At 46.5% G+C, this 26,007-nt stretch overlaps 1 protein-coding gene across 2 annotated transcripts in view; it reads right to left on the bottom strand.

The window, feature by feature from the left end:
• The window catches only part of slc39a13 (solute carrier family 39 member 13), a 64,680-nt gene that overhangs the window by 4,347 nt on the left and 34,326 nt on the right, over positions 1–26,007 (bottom strand). For both annotated transcript variants that reach the window (XM_080190550.1, XM_080190551.1), the window contains exons 8-9: positions 21,773–21,905; positions 19,622–19,721 (exon numbers count right to left, since the gene is read on the bottom strand). In XM_080190550.1, the coding sequence (XP_080046676.1) occupies positions 19,622–19,721; positions 21,773–21,905 (233 nt within the window). The remainder of the gene's footprint in view (positions 1–19,621; positions 19,722–21,772; positions 21,906–26,007) is intronic.

Here is a 26,007-nt window from a genome sequence, read left to right as displayed (position 1 = left end):
CCTTCAGGAGAACAGCCATCACAACACCACACAACCCTGCCACAGTAACCTCTGCAAGACATGCTGGATCATCAACACGGATGCCATCATCTCACATGAGAATACCATCCACCAGGTACACGGCACATACTCTTGCAACTCGGCCAATGTTGTCTACCTAATACGCTGCAGGAAAGGATGTCCCGAGGCGTGGTACATTGGAGAGACCATGCAGATGCTACAACAACGGATGAACGAACACTGCTTGACAATCACCAGGCAAGACTGTTCCCTTTCTGTTGGCAAACACTTCAGTGGTCACGGGCATTCGGCTTCTGTTCTTTGGGTGAATGTTCTCCAAGGCGGCCTTCACGACATACGACAGAGCAGAGTCGCTGAGCAGAAACTGATAGCCAAGTTCTGCACATATGACAATGGCCTCAACCGGGATCTTGGGTTCATGTCACACTATCTGTAACCCCCATGACTTGCCTGAACTTGCAACATCTCACTTACTGTCCTGTCTGGAGACAAAACACATCTCTTTAACCTATGCTTAATGCTATCTCCACTCACACTGTCTGCACCTTTAAGGCTTGATTAGCTGTAAAGACTCGCATTCTAATCAGTATTTTGTAAACTGTGCGTGCCTTTATATGCCCTGTTTGTGATCAGAACTCTCCACTCACCTGACGAAGGAATAGCATTCCGAAAGCTAGTGGCGTTTACTACCAAATAAACCTGCTGGACTTTAACCTGGTGTTGTGAGACTTCTTACTGTGTTTACCCCAGACCAACGCCGGCATCTTCACATTATGGCAGGGAGGGTCCCAGAGGACTGGAAAGTAGCAAATGTAACACCGCTGTTTAAGAAGGTAGGAAGGCAGCATATGAGAAATTATAGGCCAGTTAGCCTGACTTCGTTCATTGGCAAGATTTTAAAGTCTACTTTAAAGATGAGATTGCGGAGTACTTGGAAGTGCATGATAAAATAGGACTGAGCCAGCACGGTTTCATCAAGGGGAGATCATGTCTGATGATTCTGTTTGAATTCCTTGAGGAGGTAACAGGGAAGTTAGATAAAGAAAACCATTTGATGTGATTTATTTAATTTCTAGAAGGGCTTTGACAAGGTGCCGCATAGGAGTCTGTTAAATAAGTTAAAAGCCCATGGTGATAAGGGTAAGATCCTGGCATGGATAGAGGATTGGCTGACTGGTAGAAGGCAGAGAGTGGCGATAAAGGAGTCTTTTTCAGGATGGCAGTCAGTGACTAGTGGTGTGCCTCAGGGATCGGTGCTGGGACCACAACTTTTCACAATACATATTAACGATTGGGAAGAAGGAACTGAAGGCACTGTTGCTAAGTTTACAGATAATATAGAGATATGTAAAGGACAGGTAGTATTGAGGGAGCAGAGGGTTGCACGACTTGGACAGGCTAGGAGAGTGGGCAAAGTGACAGATGGAATACAATGTGGAAAGTGTGAAATTATGCACTTTGGAAGGATGAATGGAGGCATAGACTATTTTCTAAATGGGAAGATGCTTAGGAAATCAGAAGTACAAAGGGACTTGGGAGTCACTGTTCAAGATTCTCTTAAGGTTAAGTTGGCAGTTAGGAAGGCAAATGCAATGTTAGCATTCATGTGTAGACGGCTAAATTGTAAGAACAGGGATGTACTTCTGAGGCTGTAGAAGGCTCTGGTCAGACCCCATTTGGGGTGTTGAGAGCAGTTTTGGGCCCCTATCTAAGGATAGGGTGCTGGCCTTGGAAAGGGTCCAGAGAAGGTTCACAAAATGATCCCTGGAATGAACAGCTTGCCGAATGAGGAATGGTTGAGGACTCTGGGTGTTTACTCATTGGAGTTTAGAAGGATGAGGGAGGATCTTATTGAAACTTACAGGATACTGTGAGGCCTGGATAGAATGGATGTGGAGAGGACGTTTCCACTAATAGGAAAAACTAGAACCAGAGGGCACAACCTCAGACTAAAGGGACGATTCTTTAAAACAGAGATGAGGAGAAACTTCTTCAGCCAGAGACTGGTGAATCTGTGGAACTCTGCTGCAGAAGGCTGTAGTGACCCAGTCATCAAATGTCTTTGAGACAGAGATAGATAGGTTCTTGATTAATAAGGTGATCAGGAGTTATGGGGAAAAGGCAGGAGAATGGGAACGAGAAAAAGTCTCAGCCATGATTGAATGGTGGCACAGACTCAATGGGCCGAGTGGCCTTATGGTTTTCGCCCAGTCTAATCTATCTATATCCCATTGCAGAATCACAATATCCTCACTACCACCTGCCCTTCAATCTATCTTCATGTCACCAGCAAATCTGAAAGCTTCACATTCTGTTCCTTCACCAGGTCATTAATGTGAATCGTGAACAATTATGGGCCAAGAACTGATCCCTGCAGTACTCCACTAGTTACATCTTTCCACTCTGAAAAGGACTCATTATTCCAAATCTTGTTTTTTTTATGTCACAGGCAATTTTCAATCCATGCTAACATACTTTATCCAATATCATGGGCTTTTATGCAGTAACCTCTTATATGGCACCTTATCAAATGTCTTTTGGAAATCTGAATACACTACATCTACAGGTTCCCCTTTACGTATTCACCCTGTTACACTCTCAAAGAATTTGAGCAAACTTGTCAAACATTATTTACCTTTCTTAAAACCATGTTGACTAGATTTGATTATATTCAGCCTTCCTAAATGATTAGCTATTTCCTCTTTGATTAATGACTCCAGTGTCTTGCCAATAACGGATGCTAAAATAACTGACCTATAGTTCCTTGCCTTCTGCCTTTCTCCCTTTTTGAAGGAGAGCTACTGTCACATTGGCTGTTTTCCAGTCTTCTGGTACCCGCCGGAATTTACCGAGTTACGAAAAATTTCAACCAATAGTCCACTATCTCTGCAGCCACTTCCATTAAAACCCTAGCATGCAGTTCATTGGTTCCCAATGACTTGTCACCTTTAGCCCCTTGAGTTTTTCTAATACTCTATCCTTTGTGGTTGAGATTTTTGCAAGTTCTACCATGCTATTTGAAATCAGCCCATCTGATAGCTTAGGAATATTTGCAATGTCTTCCACAGTGAAGATTAATGCAAAAATGTTACTTAGCATATCCACCATTTCTTTGTTTGCTCTCATCAATTTACCTGCCTCATTCATTAGAGGCTCCACATTTACCTTAGCCAGCTATTTCCTATTTATATATCTATAGAAACTCTTACTGTTTGTTTTCTCTTAAAGTTCATTTTCACCCTTGAGTTTTTTAGTATTTTGCTGCTGGATCCTAAAAACTTCCCAACCATTACCAGGAATCCTGGTTCAAAGGAGAGTGCAGCAGGGCATGCCAGGAGCAGCTCGAGGCATACCTAAAAATAAGATGAAGCTGCCAAACAGGACTACTTGTATGCCAAACGGCAAAAACAGCAAGTGATAGACAGAGCTAAACGAACCCACAATGAATAGATCAGATCTAAGTTCTGCAGTCTTTCTGCATCCATTTGAGAATGCTGTTGGACAATGAAACAACTCACTGGAGGAGGACACTCCACAAGTATCCCCATCCTTAATGATGGAGGAACCCAGCACAGCTGTACAAAAGATAATGTCGAAGTATTCACAGCAATCTTCAGCCAGAAATGTTGAGCGGATGATCTATCTTGGCCTCCTCCAGTGGGCCCCAGCAGATGCCAGTCTCCAGCCAATTCGATTCATTTCACATGACATCAAGAAATAGTTGGAGGTATTAGATACTGCAAAGGCAATGAGCCCTGATAACATTCTGGCAACAATACTGAAGACTTGTGCTCCGGAACTTGCTGCACCCTTAGCCAAGCTCTTCCAGCATAGTTACAACACTGACACCTATCCAACAATGTGGAAAATTGTCCAGGTATGTCCTGTACACAAAAAGGAGGACAAATCCAACCCAGCCAATTACTGCCCAATCAATCTACTCTCGATCATCAGTAAAGTGATAGAAGGGATCAGCAACAGTCCTATCAAAGGATCTGCTCAGCAATAACTTGCTCAGTGATGCCCAGTTTGGGTTTTGCCAGGGTCACTCGGCTCCTGACCTCATCACAGCCTTGGTTCAAACATGGCTAAAAGAGCTGAATTTCAGAAGTGAGGCAAGGGTGACAGTCCTTGACATCAAGGCTGTACTCGATTGAGTATGGCACCAAGAAATTTGAGCAAAACTGGAACAAATGAGTAGCGGGAGGGCAAACACTCCACTGGTAGGTATCATACCTGGTACGTAGGAAAATGGTTGTGGCTATGAAGGGTCAGTCATCTCAGCTCCAGGACATCTCTGCAGGAGTCCCTCAGGGTAGGGACCTAGGCCCAACAATCTTCAGCTGTTTCATCAATGACTTTCCCTCTGTCATAAGGTCAGAAGCGGGGATGTTCACCGATGATTGCACAATGTTCAGTACCATTTGCAACTCCTCAGATACTGAAGTAGTTCATGTTCAAATGCAACAAGATCTGAACAATATCCAGACTTGGGCTGACAAGTGGCAAGTAACATTCACATCACACAAATGCCAGGCAATGACCATCACCAATAAGAGACAGTAACCACTATTCCTTGATGTTGTAGTGTTACCATCACTGAATCTCCCTCAGTCAACATCCTTGGGGTTACCATTGACTCACAACATAAACACAGTGGCTACAAGAGCAGGTCGGGGGCTAGGAATACTGTGGCAAGTAACACACGTCCTCACTCCCCAAAGTCTATCCACTGTCTACAAGGCACAAGTCAGGTGTGATGAAATACTCACCACTTGCCTGGATGGGTGCAACTCCAAAGAAGCTTGACACCATCTAGGATAAAGCAGCCCGCTTGATTGGCATCACATCTACAAACGTTCACTCCTTCGACCACTGATGCTCAGTGTGTAGCATTAGTGCGTACTATTTAAAAGATACACTGCAGCAATTCACTGAAGATCCTTCGACAGTATCTTCCAAACCCACGACCACTTCCATCTAGAAGGATAAAGGCAGCAGACACATGGGAACAGCACCACATGCAAGTTCGCCTCCAGGCCACTTACCGTCCTGACTTGGAAATATATCTCCATTCCTTCGAAGTCGTTGGATCAAAATCCTGGAATTCCCTCCTGAACGGCATTATGGGACAACTCACAGCACATGAACTGCAGCCATTCAAGAAGGCAACTCACCAACACCTTCTCAAGGACAACTAGGGATGGGCAATAAATGCTGGCCAACCACCGATGCCCATGTCCCATGAATGAATAATAAGCCCTATGGTCTCCACTGTCCCTTGCCACTTTGTATATCCTGCTTTTCAATTTAACATTAATTTAATGTTAACCATGGATTTTGCCTCTTTCTCATGGAATCCCTTTATGATTGGGATAAACTCCAGCTGAACGTTATGGGCGAGCTGTTTGAATATTTGCCAATGTTCATCGACTGACCAGTATTTTAGCTTGTTTACTCAGTTCACCTTAGACAACTCCTCCCTCATAATTGACCTTATTTAAATTGAAGACACTGATATGGACCTGAAGCATTCACCCTCAAACTGTATCTGATATTCAATCGTTTTGCAGTCACTTCCTCCAAGGCGATCCTTAACCACAAAGGAGGAGGAAGGAAAAATTACAGCATAGGAACAGGCCTTTCAGCCCTCCAAGCCTGACTGAACTAAAACCCCCTATCCTTTCGGGAACCATATCCCTCCATTCCCATCCTATTCATGTATTTGTCAAGATGCCCCTTAAAAGTCAATATCATATTTGTTTCCACTACCTCCTCCTGCGAGTTCCAGGCACCCAGCACTGTGTGTGTAAAAAAACATGCCTTGTACATCTCCTTCAAACCTTGCCCCTCCACCTTGAACCTATACCCCCTAGTAACTGATTCTTCCACCCTGGGAAAAAGCTTCTGACTATCCATTCTGTCCATGCCTCTCATAATCTTGTAGACTTCTATCAGGTTGCCCCTCAACCTCTGTCAATCCAGTGAGAACAAAACCAAGTTTCTCCAACCTCTCTTTATAACTAACGCCCTCCATACCAGGCAACATCCTGATAAATCTTTTCTGTACCCTTTCCAAAGCGTCCACATCCTTCTGGTAGTGTGGCGATCAGAATTGAACATCATATTCTAAGTGCGGCCTAATTAAGGTTCTATAAAGCTGCAACATGACTCGCCAATTTTTAAATTCAATACCCCGGCCGACGAAGGCAAGCATGCCTTCTTGGCTAACTTCTCCGCCAGCGTTTCCACTATCAGTGACCTGTGTACCTGAATACCCAGATCCCTCTGTCTATCAATGCTCTCAATTTATTGTAAATTTCTTATCTATATCAGATCTTCCACAATGTATTACCTCACATTTGTCCAGATTAAACTCCATCTGCCATCTCTCTGCCCAAATCTCCAATCGATCTATATCCTGTTGTTTCCCTTGATGGTCCTCACTGTTATCACAAATCCACCAACCTTTGTGTCGCTTGCAAACTTACTAATCAAACCAGTTACATTTTCCTCCAAATTGTTTGTATATGTTACAAACTGCAAAGGTCCCAGCACTGATTCCTAAGGAGCACCACTTGTTGCAGCCCTCCATTCAGAAATGTACCGAGCCAGTTCTGTATCCACCTTGTCAGCTCACCTCTGATCCCATGCGACTTCACCTTCTGCCCCAGTCTGCCATAAGGGACCTTGTCAAAGGTAAGGGTCTTCAAACAACATTATTCATCTCTTGGTACCAGGCAATGGCTGGATGGCTCCTCTATGTACATTAAAGGTCATGTTACCATATCAAGCTATAGAGTTCAGTATTTGCTGGACCTGTCGATGGTGGTGGTAGGGGTTACCATTACAAGCAGGCTGGTACAAACCTACTGAAGTACAGTGAGATATGGGACACAAGGAGCCCGATTTTACCCTCAAGTTATGCCTGTTTTTGGGCGCGAAAACTTGGTAAAGCTGGGTGTGAAGCGAGTAGCTTTACCAAGGCCCGAATATGGCTGCAATCAGGACTGCACCCAAAACAGGTGCAATAGTCATTTAAGTGGATTTGCCAATCTGGAGTTGCTGCGAAACAGACATGCTCCATTTAAGTCTGATTCAGGCGCTCCATCAGTGAGGAGATAAGTGCCTAGTGTCCAATGGGTCTCTGCAGCTTACACTGGTCCTTTTGTGTGTTCATTTTCTTCCTTGGGTCGGAGGGAGTTTGCGAGTGTACGGGGCCCAATGTCCAATTTGCAGCACTGATCTCGGGTCTTGTGGAAGCTGCTGATTCCTGCCAGCTGAAGGATGTGCACAAAACCCTTGCAAATTGCACTGCTGCAGTCCCTGAACTTTTCAAGGAGTGGTGATTCTGGGGAACATGTGGCTGGGGGAATGGAGGGGTCTGTTATTTTGGGGAGCATGGGGCTGGAGAAAAATAACATAAAAACTTACGAATAGAAAACATTAAGGCGCTTAAAGATCTATCTAAATAGTGCCGCCCTTCACCCATGCCATCTTAGTGCAACTACAACTTCCTAACACTACGTCTCAGTGTTTCCCCAGAACATACATCAGAGGTGGAGGGAGTCAGCTGTCTACTTTGCCCTGTTGCCAGTGATGCTCGCAGCAGACATCCTCTAGAGGCCCTGGACCTTGAGGGCCTTGGCCAGTTTCCAGGTGTCTGGGATGTTTCCATGACCCCTCTTTATCCACTGCCCCGAGATACCCTGGTGTCAGGAAGGTATAGCCACAGTCACAGTCTCATGGCTGGAAGGCCGCGGCATGGTCTAGAGCCCTTCTTCCTCCCTTGCAGTTCCTGTGGGCCTCTGGGTCACTCCATGGGATGGCGATGCTTCTGCAGTGAGCTCCAGAAGCTCTGGCATTACCTTGCCCTGTCAGTCCTGGAGAACCACCTGGGTCCTACCCATGGTGGTTGAACCCTCTGCAGTGGCCATGATTCGGGGGCCACCTTTCAATGGCTGCAGCAAGTACCCTCTGAGACTGGGCCATACTCTGCAGCCCCTCAGACATGACCCTCTACAACTGGGCCACGTTCTCAAGGGCTACTGCAGTAGCCCGCTATATCTCAGCACTGTCCCGCTGCCTGTAAGCTCTGCAGCCCCTCAGCTATTGCCCTCTGTGAATGGGCCACATTCTTAAGGGCTGCAGCCATTGCCGGCTGTGTCTCAGCGGTGTCCCGCTAGGTCTCCTGCAAGCTCTCGATCCTCTCAGTCATGGGCCACAGAATCTCGAGAAGCCTGTTCAGTCCCTCAGCAGTGGCCCACTGTGACTCGGCTGCCACCCTCCAAGACTCTACTGTGGTCTGCTATGACTCAGCCATCGCTTGGAGTCTGCCATTCATGCTGAGGATCTCCTGTCCCAGGCTTTCCACTGCAAGTGCCATCTTTGCAGTGTTGGCCTGGGAACCACGCAAGATAGGAAATAGCTGGTCCGTCTGAAAGCTTTGGGACTCCTCCCAACAGCCTCACAGCTGGACCAGTCAATCCCTCCTGCATTCCCTGGCTCTGTTGCTACAGCTCCAACAGCTGAGGGAGAAGTGATCTGAGAGACCAGCATGTAGCCCGGGGCCAGTTGAGTCCTCACCTCCGGCAGGCCCCCATGTTCCAGAGGCCTTGGACCTCCTCCACCCGATATACATTATCAGATGTGTCGCACTCACCAGTGATGCGATCTGGGATGCTGAACTGCAAGGTGGAAGATGACACCAAAATGGTGCCGTCATCAGAGGCCCCTTCATCCATATCCTCCACGGACCCGTCCGAACTGTCTGCATGCCACAGTGGGGGCCACAAATGCCCCGGGGTATCCAGATCTGTTCCTGCAACGCAGGACTCAAGATTAAGTGCAAGGAAGGGAGCGGAATCTGGGATGTAAAACATGTGATTCCCATTTCTCCACTGAACATAGAACAAAGCACAACGAAGATTACATCAAAGGAACAGGCATTTAGGCCCTCCAAGCCTGCAGTGACCAGGCTGTCCATCTGAATTGTATCCCCTTACCCTTCTGGGAACCATATGCCTCTATATTCATCCCATTCATGTAGCTGTAAAGATGGCCCTTAAATGTCACTCTCGTATCTCCCTCCGCGATCTTCTCCGGCAGCGAGTTCCAGACCCCACCACCCTCTCTGTGCAAATAAACATGTCTCATACACCTCCTTTAAACTTTGCCCCTCACACCCAAAACTCATGTCCCCGAGAAGTTGCCTCAAATTGCATGAAGGATTGACAGGTGCTCATTTCTTGATTGCAGCCCAACCATGCTGTCACTGACAGCCCACATCTCCCCTTCCCTGAACATCTCCAGCATCTGCCCTTCAAAGGGGATGAGGACCCAGACGTCTGGCCCACCAACCCATCTTCACCTTCTTTCTGATATTGTGCTTGGTCTTCTCCAGTGGAGACAGAAGGAGACAAGAAAGAAATGATGGCATGACATCTTCAGGGTATCAGGTGGTGGCCCTTAGAAGGCAAGTGCAATGTTGCTCTTCGAAGGGATAGGAAGAAGGTGCTTGGGAGTCAGAGGCTGGAAGCATGCAGGGTGCTGGGAATAGGATGAACTGTGGGAGATTTGGGGGAAGATACCAGATGGGGTTAAGCACTCACCCTTGCTGATGGGATGAGGTCATTGACCTCCTTGTGCCACTGCTTCCTGGTTTGGGGGGAGGCCAATGGCACTGACCGAGGTGGCAACTGCCTCCCAGGCTGCATTGCCATCAGACCTCCTCCCAATCTGCGTCCTCCTCAGGGTTGGCGGGGGGGGATGTTGGTGGGGGCCTCTGCCGCATCCAACTGCCTTCCCAGGTCACTCAGAAAATCAGGGGGCTGGTCGTGTGGTCATTTTTTCCTGCATTGCCTGTCCACCCTTGGGTCTTCTATCAAGTTGCCTCTCATTAGGCAGAACAAATTCCATGCAGTTTGCTTGTTAGCACTGAGGGGAAGGCAAGTGAGCACTTGCAGGTGTGCTGATCAGGAGGCGGGGTGGGAGGGGTTTGATCTGTGTCTTTACTGGGGACAGTGGAAAGCAAGCAAGGTGTCACACGGCCATCGAAGTCAGCAGGAGGCGCAAGGGGGGTGAGAAGGAGGCGTGAGGGGGGTGAGGAGGGAGAAAAAAAAGGAGGGAGGGAGAAAAAGAAAGGAGGGAGGGAGAAAAAAAAGGAGGGAGGGAGAAAAAAGGAGGGAGGGAGAAAAAAAGAGGGAGGGAGAAAAAAAAGGAGGGAGGGAGAAAAAAAAGGAGGGAGGGAGAAAAAAAAGGAGGGAGGGAGAAAAAAAAGGAGGGAGGGAGAAAAAAAAGGAGGGAGGGAGAAAAAAAAGGAGGGAGGGAGAAAAAAAAGGAGGGAGGGAGAAAAAAAAGGAGGGAGGGAGAAAAAAAGGAGGGAGGGAGAAAAAAAAGGAGGGAGGGAGAAAAAAAGGAGGGAGGGAGTTCATTCTGTCTGAGATCAGAGGGGGTGGAGGGGGAATGTGGATCACTTTGCCTGACATTACGTTGGGGCAGGGGGAAGGTGGATTATTTTGCCTGAGGTTGGTTGGGGGAGGGGGGTGCATGGGGTGAGAGCCGCGATCGGTCTGGGTGGCAGAGGGGATGGAACGGACAAGGGGGTCAGAAATGTTGCGGGGTGGGGCATTATCCGTGGGGGTCGGGGGAGGCATTATCCAGCCTGGGAGGGATGTGTCAGGGGAGCGGCATTCTCTCATTTTCTTTTGTGCATGTGCAGTTGGAGGTGCCGATTGAAGCTGCAGGGTTTCGGGTGCGTTAAGCCCTGCCCACAGCACTTGTTGATTTTTTTTAGGCAGAGTTCGTATGGGGGCGCCTCAGAATGGGTCTAAAAGTTAGATCTGAAACAATCCAGGTTTCAAGTCCATCCAGCAAAGTATTCAGCCACTGCCCAAAACTGGGGAAACATCAGATCCTGTAGGATTTATTCTTGGATACTCACTCAACATGGTCAATTTACTGCACAACAACCAAGCCACTGGCCATGAAGTACATCAACCCCAATCTACATTCCCACTGGTTTCCTCCATCCACCCCAAACCAGTGTGCTGGGAAAGGTTTTTTTTAAGCGCACGAAGTATAAAAGGAAGGCCGCACATTACAGCGGGCAGCGTCGGAAGCGGGCAGCGACGGGAGAGGGAGCAGAGCGAAGACTAAAAGGCTTTGGCTCAACAGGCTTCGGCGAAAACAGGGTAGGTTGTGTGCTTTTTTTGGTTCTTCTAAAACTATAAAGGAAGGGATAAGTATGAGTGAGAAGCCAATTTGCTGCTTTCGGTGTCGGATGTGGGTTATGCTCCACCCCGCAACCTGGAGATGTCTAGCCTCCTGGAAGTCCATATCTGTGTCAGGTGCGTGGAACTGCAGCTCCTGAAGGACCGTGTTAGGGAACTGGAGCTGCGGCTCGATGACCTTAGTTTAGTCAGGGAGAATGAGAAATTAATAGATAAAGGTTATAGGCAGGTAGTCACACTGGGGCCTCGAGAGGAAGACAAGTGGGTCACGATTAGGAAGGGTAAAAGTCAGAAGGGTGGCTTACCAGTGAGTACCCAGTGGCAGTCTCCCATAATAGTAAGGGCTGGGCGACAGGTGGGAGAGGGGAAGGTAGTCAGCAGTCAGTGGAGGGATCCCCTGTGGTTGTCCCCCTCCAAAATAGGTTTATCGTCTTGGATACTGTGGAGGGGGATGACCCTCCCGGGGTAAACCACAATGACCAGATCGCTGACACAGAGTCAGGCTCTGTGGCTCGGAAGGGAAAGAGGAGGATTAAGAGAGCAATAGTGGTGCGGGACGCAATGGTTAGAGGCACGGACAGGCGGTTCTGTGAGCGCGAACGAGACTCCAGGATGGTCGTCTGCCTCCCCAGTGCTGGGGTACTGGATGTCTCTGAACGGATAGGAAGCATATTAAAAAGGGAAGGTAATCAAACAGATGTCATTGTACATATTGGTGAAAATGACGTAGGTAGAAAAAGCAGGGGGATCCTGCGAGAGCAATTCCGGGAGTTGGGTGCGATGCTAAAAGGTAGGGCCTCTAGGGTAGCAATCTCTGGACTGTTCCCAGTGCCTAGTGTTAGTGAGGCTAGGAACAGGGAGATTGTACAATTGAACGCGTGGCTAAAGGACTGGTGCAGTAGGGAGGGTTTCAGATTCATGGATCACTGGTAAGTCTTCAACAGAGGATGGCACCTGTACAAGAAGGACGGGTTACACCCGAACTAGAAGGGCACAAACGTTCTGGCTGGGAGTTTTGCTAGAGTGTTTCGGGAGGGTTTAAACTAACGTGGCAAGGGGGTGGGGTTCAAAACAGTAGGTCAGTTAGTGCAGAGGCTGGGGACGAGCTTGGGGCCAGGGCAAGGTTAGCTAAGAAGAAGAGCATTCTGGAGGAGGATGACCTAAGTGGGCCTGGAGGTCTGGAGTGCATCTGCTTCAGTGCGAGGATCGTAACAGGTAAGACAGACGAACTTAGGGCCTCAATGCTTACGCAAAATTTGGATATGGTTGCGGTGACGGAGACTTGGTTAAAAGGAGGACAGGACTGGCAGCTGAATGTTCTGGGGTATAAGTGTTTTAGGCGAGACAGAGGAGGGGCTAAAAGAGGCAGGGGAGCATACTACAGCAGTGCAGAGGGTGGACAGTTTAGAAGGGTCATGTAATGAGTCACTGTGGGTAGAGCTCAGAAATAGGAAGGGCACAGTCATTATGCTGGGGGTATACCACAGGCCACCCAACAGCCCACAGGAAGTGGAGGAACAGATATGTAAGGAAATTCTGGATAGGTGCAGAAAAAATAGGGTTGTTGTAGTGGGAGACTTTAATTTCTCTTGTATAGACTAGAAAGCGCTTAGGGCTGGGTGTGTGGACAGTGAGGAATTTGTAAAATGCGTACAGGAAGGTTCTTTGGAACAATATGTAGGTAGCCCAACTAGAGAGGGGGCTATACTGGACCTAGTACTGAGTAATGAGCCTGGTCAGGTCATCAAAGTTTCAGTAGGGGAACATGTGGCAAATAGTGACCACAATTCTGTTAACTTTAGGATAGTACTGGAAAAAGATGAGTGTTGTCCTACAGGTAGGGTGCTGAACTGGGGGAAGGCTAACTGTAGCCTGATTAGGCAGGAATTGGTGGCCGTTGATTGGGAGAGGCTGTTTGAGGGTAAATCCACATCTGGCATGTGGGAGTCTTTTAAGGAGCAGTTGATGGGGCTGCAGGACAAGCATAGGAAAGGATAGGAAAGGCAGGATTCGAAAGCCATGGATAACCAGGGAAATTGAGGATCTGATCAAAAAGAAAAGAGAGGTGTATGTTAGGTCCAGGCAACTAAAAACAGACAGAGCACTAGAAGAATACAGAGAAAGTAGGAAAGAACTCAAACAGGGAGTTAGAAGGGCAAAAAGGGGTCATGAAATGTTCTTGGCAGATAGGATTAAGGAAAATCCTAAGGCATTTTATTCATACGTTAGGAACAAAAGAGTTGTCAGGAAAAAAAAAATCGGATCTCTCAGGGACAAAGGAGGGGAATTATGCTTAGAGCCCAAGGAGGTAGGGGAGATCCTAAATGAATACTTTACATCAGTGTTCACAAAGGAGAGGGACGTGTTGACTGGGAATGTCTCAGAGGGATGTGTTCACCCGTTAGAAAAAATCTCCATTATAAGGGAGGCAGTGTTAGGTTTTTCAGGGAACATTAAAACTGACAAATCCCCGGGGCCTGATGGCATCTATCCTAGACTGCTCAGGGAGACAAGAGATGAAATTGTTGGGCCTCTGACAGAGATCTTTGCCTCTTCATTGGCCACAGGTGAGGTCCCTGAGGATTGGAGGATAGCGAATGTGGTACTGTTATTTAAGAAGGGTAGCAAGGATAACCCGGGTAACTATAGGCCGGTGAGCTTGACGTCCGTGGTAGGGAAATTGTTGGAGAGGATTCTTAGAGATCTGATGTATGCGCATTTAGAATGGAATAATTTCATTAGTGATAGACAGCATGGTTTTGTAAGGGGGAGGTCATGCCTCACAAATTTGGTGGAATTTTTTGAGGAGGTGACAAAAACAGTTGACGAGGGTCCCACATGGCAGGTTGGTGCAAAAGGTTAAATCTCATGGGATGAAAGGAGAGGTTTGCTAGATGGGTAGAGAACTGGCTTGGCCACAGAAGACAGAGGATAGTAGTGGAAGGGTCTTTTTCCGGCTGGAGATCTGTAACCAGAGGTGTTCCGCAGGGCTCTGTGCTGGGACCTCTGTTATTTGTGATATATATAAATGATTTGGAAGAAGTTGTAACTGGTGTGATCAGTAAGTTTGCGGATGACACGAAGATGGCTGGACTTGCGGATAGCGATGAATATTGTCAGAGAATACAGCAGGATATAGGTGGGCCGGAAAATTGGGCGGAGAAATGGCAGATGGAATTTAATCCAGATAAATGCAAAGTGATGCATTTTGGAAGGACTAATGTAGCAGGGAGCTGCACAATAAATGGCAGAACCATCAAAAGTATAGACGCACAGAGGGACCTAGGTGTACAAGTCCACAGATCCTTGAAGGTGGCAGCACAGGTGGAGAAGAAGGCATTTGGCATGCTTGCCTTTATAGGATGGGGTATAGAGTATAAAAATTGGCGTCTGATGTTACAGCTGTATAGAACGTTGGTTAGGCCACATTTGGAGTACTGCGTCCAGTTCTGGTCGCCACACTACCAGAAGGACGTGGAGGCTTTAGACAGAGTGCAGAGAAGGTTTACCAGGATGTTGCCTGGTATGGTGGGTCATAGCTATGAGGAGAGATTGGGTAAACTGGGGTTGTTCTCCCTGGAAAGACGGAGAATGAGGGGAGACCGAATAGAGGTGTATAAAATTATGAGGGGTATGGATAGGGTGAAGAGTGGGAAGCTTTGTCCCAGGTCGGAGGTGACAGACACGACGGGTCACTGGTTCAAGATGAGGGGGGGCGAGGTTTAACTCAGATATCAGAGGGACGTGTTTTACACAGAGGGTGGTGGGGGCCTGCAATGCACTGCTAAGCAGGGTGGTGGAGGCAGACACACTGGGATCGTTTAAGACTTATCTGAATAGTCACATGAGCAGACTGGGAATGGAGAGATACAGAAAAATAGTCTAGTTGGACCAATGAGCGGCACAGGCTCGGAGGGCTGAAGAGCCTGTTTCCTGTGCTGTATTGTTCTTTGTTCTTTAAACTCAATCTATTTTAACTCTGCCCTCCATTGCATCTAGTGTAAATAATGCAGTTATGCCACGTGGCTGGGATAGACCAACACTATTGAGTCAAAATGTGTAACCGCTTTGTGATATTAAAATATGAATGGAAGTCTACAATATACATATTAACATCCATGTTTCTATGGACACTACAACATGATGTTGAACTTCAGTATTGTATCTTCTAGTTCCTCAAACTGAAATCTCCATGCTCCAAGCAATTCAACTTCATGGTCCCCAAATTGCCACAAGCTTTGACCAACCTCAACAGATTGAAATCTAAGATTCTGCATTCATCAATAATCACGACAGTATGTAATATGGACATAATTTCAGCAGATGTCTGCAGGCTGTTTTGACTTACTAAGTGCAAATAACTATGGGAGTAATTAGCTCAGATGCAGCTTACATAACGTGGTACGGTTTTACAAAATGGCCTTACCTGAACAGCCATTCAGTGCAGAAGGAGGTCTTTCAGCTCATCAAGTCGACACCAACTCTCTGGCAGAATATCTTAACAGACCAGCTCACCCACCCTATCTCCATAATCACATATTTATCATGGTGAGTTCATCTAACCTATACATCTTGGAACACTAAGCGGCAATTTTGCATGACCAATTCATTTAACCTACATATCTTTGGACTATGGAAGGAAACCAGAGCACCCACAGGAAACCCATGCAGACAAGGAGAATGTGCAAACTCAAAAAGAGAAGGGATAGGACCTATAAAAAGTGAAGGGGGAAAGGTCTGTGTGGAACCAGAAGAAATGGCAGAGGTGCTTAATGAGTACTTTGCCTCAGTATTCACAGTGGAAGCTGATCTAGGAGATTTTGCTACGGATTTGCAGCAGATGGAAAAGATTGAGTTTGTGGATATTAAGGTGGAGGATGTGTTAGAACTTTTGAATTCTATCAAGATAGATAAGTCGCCGAGACCAGATGGGATATACCCCAGGATACTGTGGGAGGCGAGGGAAGTGATTGCAGAGCCCCTGGCGATGATCTTTGCGTCGTCAATGGAGACAGGAGGGGTTCCGGAAGATTGGAGGATTGCGGATGTAGTCCCTATTTTCAAGAAAGGGAACAGAGATAGCCCGGGAAATTACCGACCGGTGAGTCTGACCTCAGTGGTTGGTAAGCTGATGGAGAGGCTTCTGAGGGACAAGATTTACGAGCATTTGGAGAGGTTTGACATGATCAGGAATAGTCAGCATGGATTTGTCAAGGGCAGGTCGTGCCTTACAAGCCTAGTTGAGTTCTTCGATAATGTGACTGAACACATTGACAAAGGAAGTGCCGTGGACGTGGTGTACATGGACTTCAGCAAGGCGTTTGATAAGGTCCCCCATGCAAGACTTCTTGAGAAGGTGAGAGGGCATGGGATCAAAGGGTCTTTGGCCTTGTGGATCCAGAACTGGCTTGCCTGCAGAAGGCAGAGAGTGGTTGTGGATGGGTCTTTTTCTGAATGGAGGTCAGTCACCAGTGGAGTGCCCCAGGGATCTGTTCTAGGACCCTTGCTGTTTGTCATTTTCATAAATGACCTGGATGAGGAAGTGGAGGGATGGGTAAGTAAGTTCGCTGATGACACGAAGGTCGGTGGTGTTGTGGATGGTCTGGAAGGATGTCAAAAGTTGCAGCAGGACATAAACAGGATGCAGGACTGGGCGGAGAAGTGGCAGATGGACTTCAACGCGGATAAATGCGTAGTCGTCCATTTTGGCAGAACCAACGGGATGAACGAGTACAGTATCAAGGGCAGGAGTCTTAGCAGTGTTGAAGAGCAGAAGGATCTTGGGATCCGGGTCCACAGGACTCTTAAATCGGCCTCGCAGGTGGAAGAGGTGGTCAAGAAGGCGTATGGTGTACTGGCCTTCATTAATCGAGGGATTGAGTTTAGGAGTCGGGAGGTAATGCTGCAACTTTATAAGACCCTTGTCAGGCCTCATTTGGAGTACTGTGCGCAGTTCTGGTCGCCTCACTATAGGAAAGACATAGAAGCTATTGAAAGGGTACAGAGGAGATTTACAAGGATGTTGCCTGGACTGGGAGGCATGCCTTATGAAGTTAGGTTGAGGGAGCTGGGTCTCTTTTCCCTGGAGAGACGAAGGTTGAGAGGCGACCTGATAGAGGTTTATAAAACGTTGAGAGGAATGGATAGGGTGGATTCTCAGAGGCTATTTCCCTGGGTTGAAATGGTCGCTACGAGAGGACACAGATTTAAGGTGTGGGGAGGAAAGTACAGAAGTGATGTTAGGGGTAAGTTTTTCACTCAGAGGGTGGTGAGAGAGTGGAATCAGCTGCCGTCAGTGGTGGTGGAGGCGAACTCGCTGGGGTCTTTTAAAAGACTTCTGGATGAGTATATGGGGTTTTATGGGATTGGGGGTTATAGATAGGTGTTGATGTGATCGGCGCAACTCGTGGGCCGAAGGGCCTGTTTGTGCTGTAGGGTTCTATGTTCTACACAGTCACCAAAGGCCGAAACTGAACCTGGGTCCCTGTTGCTGAGAGACAGCAGTGCGATCCACTGTGTCGCCCTGTAATGATGTGGGTGTGCCGGCGTTGGCTGGCGTAAACACAGTGAAAAGTCTGACAACACCAGGTTTTAGTCCAACCTATTTATTTGACAATATACTCACAAGCTTTCGGGTTAGTCCCTTCGTCAGGTGAATGGAGAGTTCTGGCCTCAGACAGAGCATATAAAGCACAGACAGTTTAGAGATTACTGATTAGAATGCGAATCCTTACACCTAACCTGCTGTTCAAGACCTGAAGTGGCTGATAATGTGAGTGGAAGGAGCACTGATCACAGTTTAAAGAGATGTGTATTGTCTCCAGACAGTACAGTAAGTGAGGTTTTGCAAACCCAGGCAAGTCACGGGGGCTACAGATAGTGCGACATGAACCCAAGATCCCTGTTGAGACCGTCCTCATGTGTGCGGAACTTGGCTATCAGTCTCTGTTCAGCGACTCTGCGCCGTCGTGTGTCGTGAAGGCCGCCTTAGAGAATGCTTACCCGAAGGTCAGAGGCTGAATGCCCGTGACCACTGAAGTGTTCGCCAACAGGAAGGGAACAGTCTTGCCTGGTGACTGTCGAGCGATGTTCATTCATCCGTTGTCGTAGCGTCTGCATGGTCTCCCCAATGTACCATGCTTCGGGACATCCTTTCTTGCAACGTATCAGGTAGACAATGTTGGCCGAGTTGCAAGAGTATTTACCATGTACCTGGTGGATGGTATTCTCACGTGTGATGATGGTATCCATGTCGATGATCCGGCATGTCTTGCAGAGGTTGCTGTGGCAGGGTTGTGTGGTATTGTGGTCACTGTTCTCCTGAAGGCTGGGTAGTTTGCTGCGAACAATGGTCTGTTTGAGGTTGTGTGGTTGTCTGAAAGCAAGAAGTGGGGGTGTGGGGATAGCCCTGGCGAGATGTTCGTCTTCATCAATGATATGTTGAAGACTCCGGAGATGATGTCGTAGCTTCTCTGCTCCGGGGAAGTACTGGACGACGAAGGGTACTCTGTCCACTGTGTCCCGTGTTTGCCTTCTGAGGAGATCGGTGCAGTTTTTCGCTGTGGCGCATCGGAACTGCCGATCTATGAGTCGAGCACCATATCCTGTTCTTATGAGGGCATCTTTCAGGGTCTGGAGGTGTCTGTCACGATCCTCATCTGAGCAAATCCTGTGTATACGGAGGGCTTGTCCATAGGGAATGGCTTCTTTAACATGTTTAGGGTGGAAACTGGAGAAGTGGAGCATTGTGAGATTGCCTGTGGGCTTGCGGTACAGTGAGGTGCTGAGGTGACCGTCCTTAATGGAGATGCGTGTGTCCAAGAATGCAACTGATTTTGGGGAATAGTCCATGGTGAGTCTGATGGTGGGGTGGAATTTGTTGATATCATCATATAGTTGTTTCAGTGATTGTTCACCATGAGGCCAAAGGAAGAAAATGTCATCGATGTATCTAGTGTATAGCATCGGTTGAAGATATATAAAGATATATAAAGCATCTGTGCTTTATATGCTCTGTCTGAGGCCAGAACTCTCCATTCACCTGACGAAGGGACTAACCCGAAAGCTTGTGAGTATATTATCAAATAAATAGGTTGGACTAAAACCTGGTGTTGTCAGACTTTTCGCCCTGTAATACAGAGATTCCTTGATTTTGTTCCCCAAATACGACCCATCTGGCCTCTCCGATGCACTGCAAAAAAATGAGGCACCACAGTTAACTTCAGGATGTGAAGGTTGTTAACTTCAGGACGTGAGGGTTGTCAAATTCGCCTCCCTGATAAGTGGGGTGGTCTGGGTTTTATATTATCTATCCTCCATCATTTCCTAAAAAATGAAGACACCATGTGAAACCTCAAATGGTTACTTACCACACATCCTTTTCTTGAAGGAGATCAGGTACCACAGAAACCAGAGCAATATACAGAAATCCTCCTGAAGTGAATGGGAGAATCCAAGCAACACTGTCCCCTGTAAAATTTAGCAGATAAATGCATTAGAAATGTATACAACATGTAGAACATGGAACACTACAGCACAAACAGGCCCTTCGGCCCACTAGTTGCGCCGATCACTTCTATACCTACTAAGCCATAGACCTATCTATAACCCCCAATCCCATTAGATCCCATATACTCATCCAGAAGTCTTTTAAAAGACCCCAGCGAGTTCGCCTCCACCACCACCGACGGCAGCCGATTCCATTCACTCACCACCCTCCAACTGGAAAACTTACCCCTAACATCTCCTCTGTACTTGCTTCCCTGCACCTTAAATCTGTGTCCTCTCGTAGCGACCATTTCAGCCCTGGGAAATAGCCTCTGAGAATCCACCCTATCTATTCCTCTCAACATCTTATAAATCGCTATCAGGTCGCCTCTCAACCTTTGTCTCTCCAGGGAGAAGAGTCCCAGCTCCCTCAACCTATCTTCATTAGGCATGCCTCCCAATCCAGGCAACATCCTTGTAAATCTCCTGTGCACCCTCTCAATAGCTTCCACGTCCTTCCTATAGTGAGGCGACCAGAACTGCACACAGCACTCCAAATGAGGCCTGACAAGGGTCCTATAAAGTTGCAGCATTACCTCCCGACTCCTAAACTCAATCCCTTGATTAATGAAGGCCAGTACATCATACGCCTCCTTGACCACATCCTCCACCTGCGAGGCCGATTTAAGAGTCCTATGGACCCAGACCCCAAGATCCCTCTGCTCTTCAACACTGCTAAGACTCCTACCCTTGATATTGTATTCCTTCATCCCACTGGTCCTGCCAAAATGGACCACTACACATTTATCTGCGTTGAAGTCCATCTGCCACTTCTCCGCCCAGTCTTGCATCCTATCTATGTCCCGCTGCAACTTCTGACATTCCTTCAGACCATCCACAACACCACCAACCTTCGTATCATCTGTGAACCTGCTAACCCATCCCTCCACTTCCTCATCTAGGTCGTTTATGAAAATGACAAACAGCAAGGGTCCTAGAACAGATCCCTGGGGCACTCCACTGGTGACTGACCTCCATGCAGAAAAAGACCCATCCACAACCACTCTCTGCCTTCTGCAGGCAAGACAGTTCTGGATCCACAAGGCCAAAGCCCTGTGGATCCCATGCCCTCTCACCTTCTCAAGAAGTCTTGCATGGGGGACCTTATCAAATGCCTTGCTGAAGTCCACGTAAACCATGTCTACCACTCTTCCTTCATCAATGTGCTCAGTCACATTCTCAAAGAACTCAACTAGGCTCGTAAGGCACAATCTGCCCTTGACAAAACCATGTTGACTATTTCTGATCATTCTAAACTTCTCCAAACGCTCATAAATCTTGTCCCTCAGAAGCCTCTCCATCAACTTACCAACCACTGAGGTCAGACTCACCGGTCGGTAATTTCCCAGGCTATCCCTGTTCCCTTTCTTGAAAATAGGAACCACATCTGCAATCCTCCAAAACCTCTCCCGTCTCCATCGACGACGCAAAGATCATCACCAGGGGCTCTGCAATCACTTCCCTCACCTCCCACAGTAACCTGGGGTACATCCCATCCGGTCCCGGCGACTTGTCTATCTTGACAGAGTTTAAAAGTTCTAACACATCCTCTTCCTTAACATCTACATACTCAATCTTTTCAGACTGCCGCAAACCTGTAGTACAACCTCCCAGATCACTTTCCACCATGAAAACCGAGGCAAAGTACTCATTAAGCGCCTCTGCCATTTCTTCCGGTTCCACACAGACTTTTCCCTCTTCACCTTTTATAGGTCCTATCCCTTCTCTTCTCATCCTTTTACTTTTTACATATTTGTAGAAGGCCTTGGGATTCTCCTTAATCTTACCTGCCAAGGCCTTCTCATTCTGTATTCTTCTCATGTCGAAGAATACAGAATGACCTACCAGTTACACACAACAGGGGATTCAGAATGGGGGGGCGGCGAGAGCTGAATGGAGAAAGTGTATAATATCTTTCTTCATCCCACAGCACTGTGATGTTGCTCAATGACATCAAGGAGATCGAACAGTACCTGCTCCTTCTGGAGACTGTGCACACATGGCAAAGCAAGCTCCCAGCACCCCTCCAAAGGCAGTAGTCAGCTGCATTTTTGCTGCACTCCATCGATCAAATCCTGCCCTGAGTAGTATGGCAAAGTCTCCAACCTAGGGGTTAAGCAGTGAAGTAGTCAGTCAGGCCAAGTTCAATCAGATTCAGTTTTCTGTAGTGGGAATCCAAAATTCTGCATCTGGATCTTCAAGTTCACCTTTGGAGAAAACAGTAAGGTACAAGAAAGACATTAGAGAGGAGGCTTCTATGGATCGAAAGCAATGCCTGTTTTCCAAATGTTTCCAGGGATTCACATGTACTTCTTTCAGCTGCATTCACTGCTCACAACACAAAAACCTCTCCTCTCCAATTGTTCTGTTACCAAATATTAACCATATTAAAGAAGCTTTTTCCAATTTATAGCTATCAACTATGTCTTTAAGAAATGTATTTGAGCAGCATCTGTTGTAGCAGTTTTTTTTTGCACTTGCAGCCAGTGTCTACCGGCATGCTGTATTATTGTTGCAGGAGCCAATTGTTTCTAATGGTCATGATGTTGGTTTTAATCTCAATTTATGCTGTTCTCTCCCGGGATTTTGCAGAACGCACTTTCATTAGGATGATTATCAGGTGGAATCATGTAATGGGGAGGCTGGGCTTTTTTTTAAAACAGAATATTCAAGCTTAGAAGCTGCTTTTGGAGTTGAGAGAGCAGTGCCTCGGTTTTCCCCTCTCTGAAGTTGGAGACTAGAATCTGCCAGGAGATAAGTTTCTTTCTTGGAGATTCTGCTGGACGAGTGTGGCTCTTTCTCTGAGAGTTGCTGCTTTCGAAGCTGCTTGAAGCTGAGAGACACACAAGTGTTTCTTGCCCCTATCTGGAGTTGGAAATTCTGCTGTCTGGGCGGCTGTTATTAGAAGCTGACAGATGTTGGGTTTACCATTCTGAGGTTTAGCTGTTTTGAGGACATATCCTTCTCTGAAAACTGCTGGCTTGGATTTCTGTGCATAGGTGTTACAAAGCTGAAAATCCAGCATCGTGAGAGGCACTTATTTTTGTGCTAAGTCTGAGGAAAGGTCTATGTCTGTGGGACGTTGCTTTAATGTTGGACCAACAGAGATAACGAGCTGTTTAGAGTCATAGTTAAGTCTTGTAATTGGCAAAAGTTATGCTAATTCTTTTTGTTATATTCTAACTATGTTCTTAAATAAAATTTTTTGATAAAAGCTTCCTAGTGGGTCATTTGAATTATACCTGGAGTGAAAGATCTTACGCTCTCCAATGCCAGAAATCAAATGTAAAACTTAGGATCTAGGATAACTTCACAAACACCTGGGAGTTTCTGGCCTGGGTCTTAATACTGTGGAACCTCTCCACTCAGTTCACAAGCATGATTCTGGTGGCTGGTTATTTTAATTCACTGCCTGCTTGTTGACTTGTGCACCCTTGGCCAATTGCACTGTTCCAATGAAGCTCAACACAAGCTCAAGGAATTGAACCTCATCTTTTGACAAGGAACTTTACAGCCTTGCGCACTCAACATCCAAGTTTAGTTTCCCATTATCAGTCCCTTTATTCCCACCAACTCTTCAATCATTTAATGTCCCCTGTCTTTCACCCTACCACAGATTTTCCCCCCTTTTTTTAAAATCTCCCCCTTTTCATCTCCATAAAACCTAATACATTTCTAACAACTGCCTGCTTTAGTGAAATAGTTATGATTTCAGGTCATGACTGGTTTTTCTCTCCACAGACTCTGCCTGACTTGCTGTTCATGTGGAGCATTTTCTGTTTTCACTTCAGAAATGTTCTATTTAGTTGTTATACCATTCCAACGTGTTTCAAACAAACTGGCCAGTTTGAGTCAGGTCATGACACGAGTGTTCCGGCCTGCATTCTCCACCTCCAGCTCAAAAAAACTGGATAAGAGACAAATGTTTCTTTATAAGAACTGAAGACTAAGGGCAGCAGGGGTGTTTTTAATATTCAGTCATGGGATGTGGGCCTTACTAACAAATTCAGCACATGATTCATTCCAAATTGGGCCTTGGGAAAGTGATGGTGAGCTATCGTTCTGAACAGCTGCAGTCCATGTAGCGACAGTGCATTCACAGCGCTGTTAAATTGTCATTTTCAGAATTTTGATTCAACATCAGGAAAGGACCACAGCTGATCGCACCACAGTAGTGGATCGAATCACAAACAATGATGAGACAGGAAAGAGACAGAAAATCTGGTGAACTGATATGACAACAGTAATCTCTTCCTCATGTCAGTACAAGAAAGGAGATAGTCTTCAGGAAGCGTAGTGGAGGCCACGTCCTTGTCTACATCAATGAGGTTGATGTGGAAATGGTCAAGAGCTTCAAGTTCCTAGGCGTCCAGATCACCAACAACCTGTCCTGGACCTTCTATGCCGCTGCTATCATTAAGAAAGCCCACCAACAACTTTACTTTCCAAAGAAGCTAAAGAAATTTAGCACATCCGTGATGATTCTCACCAATTTTTACAGACGCATCATAGAAAGCACTCCTTCTGGTTGTATCACAGCTTGGTACGGCTCCTGCTCTGTCCAAGGTGCAAGAAACTATAAAGGGTCGTGAATGAAGCCCAGTCCATCGGTCAAACCAGCCTCCCATCCATTGACTGTCTAGTCTTCTCATTGTCTTGGAAAAGCAGCCAACATAATCAAGGACCCCATGCACCCTGGACATACTCTCTTCCAATTTCTTCCATTGGGAAAAAGATACAAAAGTCTGAAGTCACGTATCATCTGACTCAAGAACAAATTCTTCCCCGCTACCAGCAGACTTTTGAAGGACCTACCTTGTATTAAGTTATCTTTCTCTAAACCCTAGCTATGACTGTAACACAACATTCTGCATTCTCTCGTTTCCTTCTTTACATGCAGTATATTTTGTCTGTATGGCGTGCAAGAAATAATATTTCTAACTGTATAACTAATGCATTTGACAATAATAAATCAAATCAAAATTGATGAAAGTCGTAGTGAATGTCAGATTTCCATAGCCTTCAATTCCGGTCTCTGGTCACTGTCAGTGTGGAATTTGCACGTTCTCCCCATTTCTGTACGGGTTTCCTCCGAATGCTCCTGTTTCCTCCCATACTCAAAGATCTGCAGGTTAGGTTGATTGGCCATGTAAAATTGCCACTTACTGTCACAGGAACTAGCAGGGTAAATAGGTGTGGTTACGGGTATAAGGCCGAAGTTGGAATGTCGTTGGTGCAGGCTCAATGGGCTTCAAAGTCTCCTTTTGCACTATATGGAGTTTATGATTCTGAGAAAGTAGGGATGGTCTTCCTTAATTACAGTGTCAGCTTGGAGGGCCAAGAAAAATTGTTGGTGGTTTGAACATCTAGACTAGCCATATAATTTCTAGTTCAGTTTTGGTTAAATGGTAACAGTGAAGATGTTGAAAATTGGGTATTCAATGATGATAATCCAGTGATCAACAAATGGTGATGGTTAGATTCTGTCTCGTTGGAGATGGTCTTTGCCTGGCACTTGCATTATTTGGGTTACAGATATGGTTGGAACAGAACTGAAAACCTTGCACCAATACCTTTCACCACACTGTCCGCAGTGAGTGTGGCTTTTGAAGAGAAGAATGTGTGTGTTTCTTAGCCCCTGGAGCATATTCAATTTAAATAACAGCAGCAAGCTTTCACGCATTTAAAGAAAGAAAATGGGTCATGCACACATTCACCCAGACAACCTAAAGGCAAGGCAAATGGAACGTTGCCCTTTATTGTAAGGGAACAAATTATAAAAATAGGCAAGTCACGCTCTAACTAAATAGGGCTATACATGCTCTAACTATACAGGTGATTCCACTCATCTGAGAAAGGAGCAGCGCTCCGAAACTCATGATTCTAAATAAACCTGTTGGACTTTAATCTGGTGTTATGAGACTTCTTACTCAAACCATACAGGGCACTGATGAGAATGCACCTACAGTCCAGATCACCAACAACCCATCCTGGTTGCTCTACACCTCTGCTATAGTTAAGAAAGCCCGCCAACATCTCACCTTTCTCAGGAGGCTAAGAAAATTTGAAATGTCCGACTCTCACCAACATTTACAAATGCACCATAAAAAACATTCTTTCTAGATGTATCACAGCTTGGTATGGCACCTGCTCTGCCCAAGACCACAAGAAACCATAAACGGTCGTGAGTAAAGCCCAGTCCATCACA

The sequence above is a fragment of the Carcharhinus amblyrhynchos genome, chromosome 6 (genome assembly GCF_965287045.1).
Source record: "Carcharhinus amblyrhynchos chromosome 6, sCarAmb.v2.hapA, whole genome shotgun sequence".
Classification (NCBI taxonomy): domain Eukaryota; kingdom Metazoa; phylum Chordata; class Chondrichthyes; order Carcharhiniformes; family Carcharhinidae; genus Carcharhinus; species Carcharhinus amblyrhynchos.
Note: the sequence above shows the minus strand (reverse complement) of the source record. Positions and strands in the feature narration are given on the sequence as shown.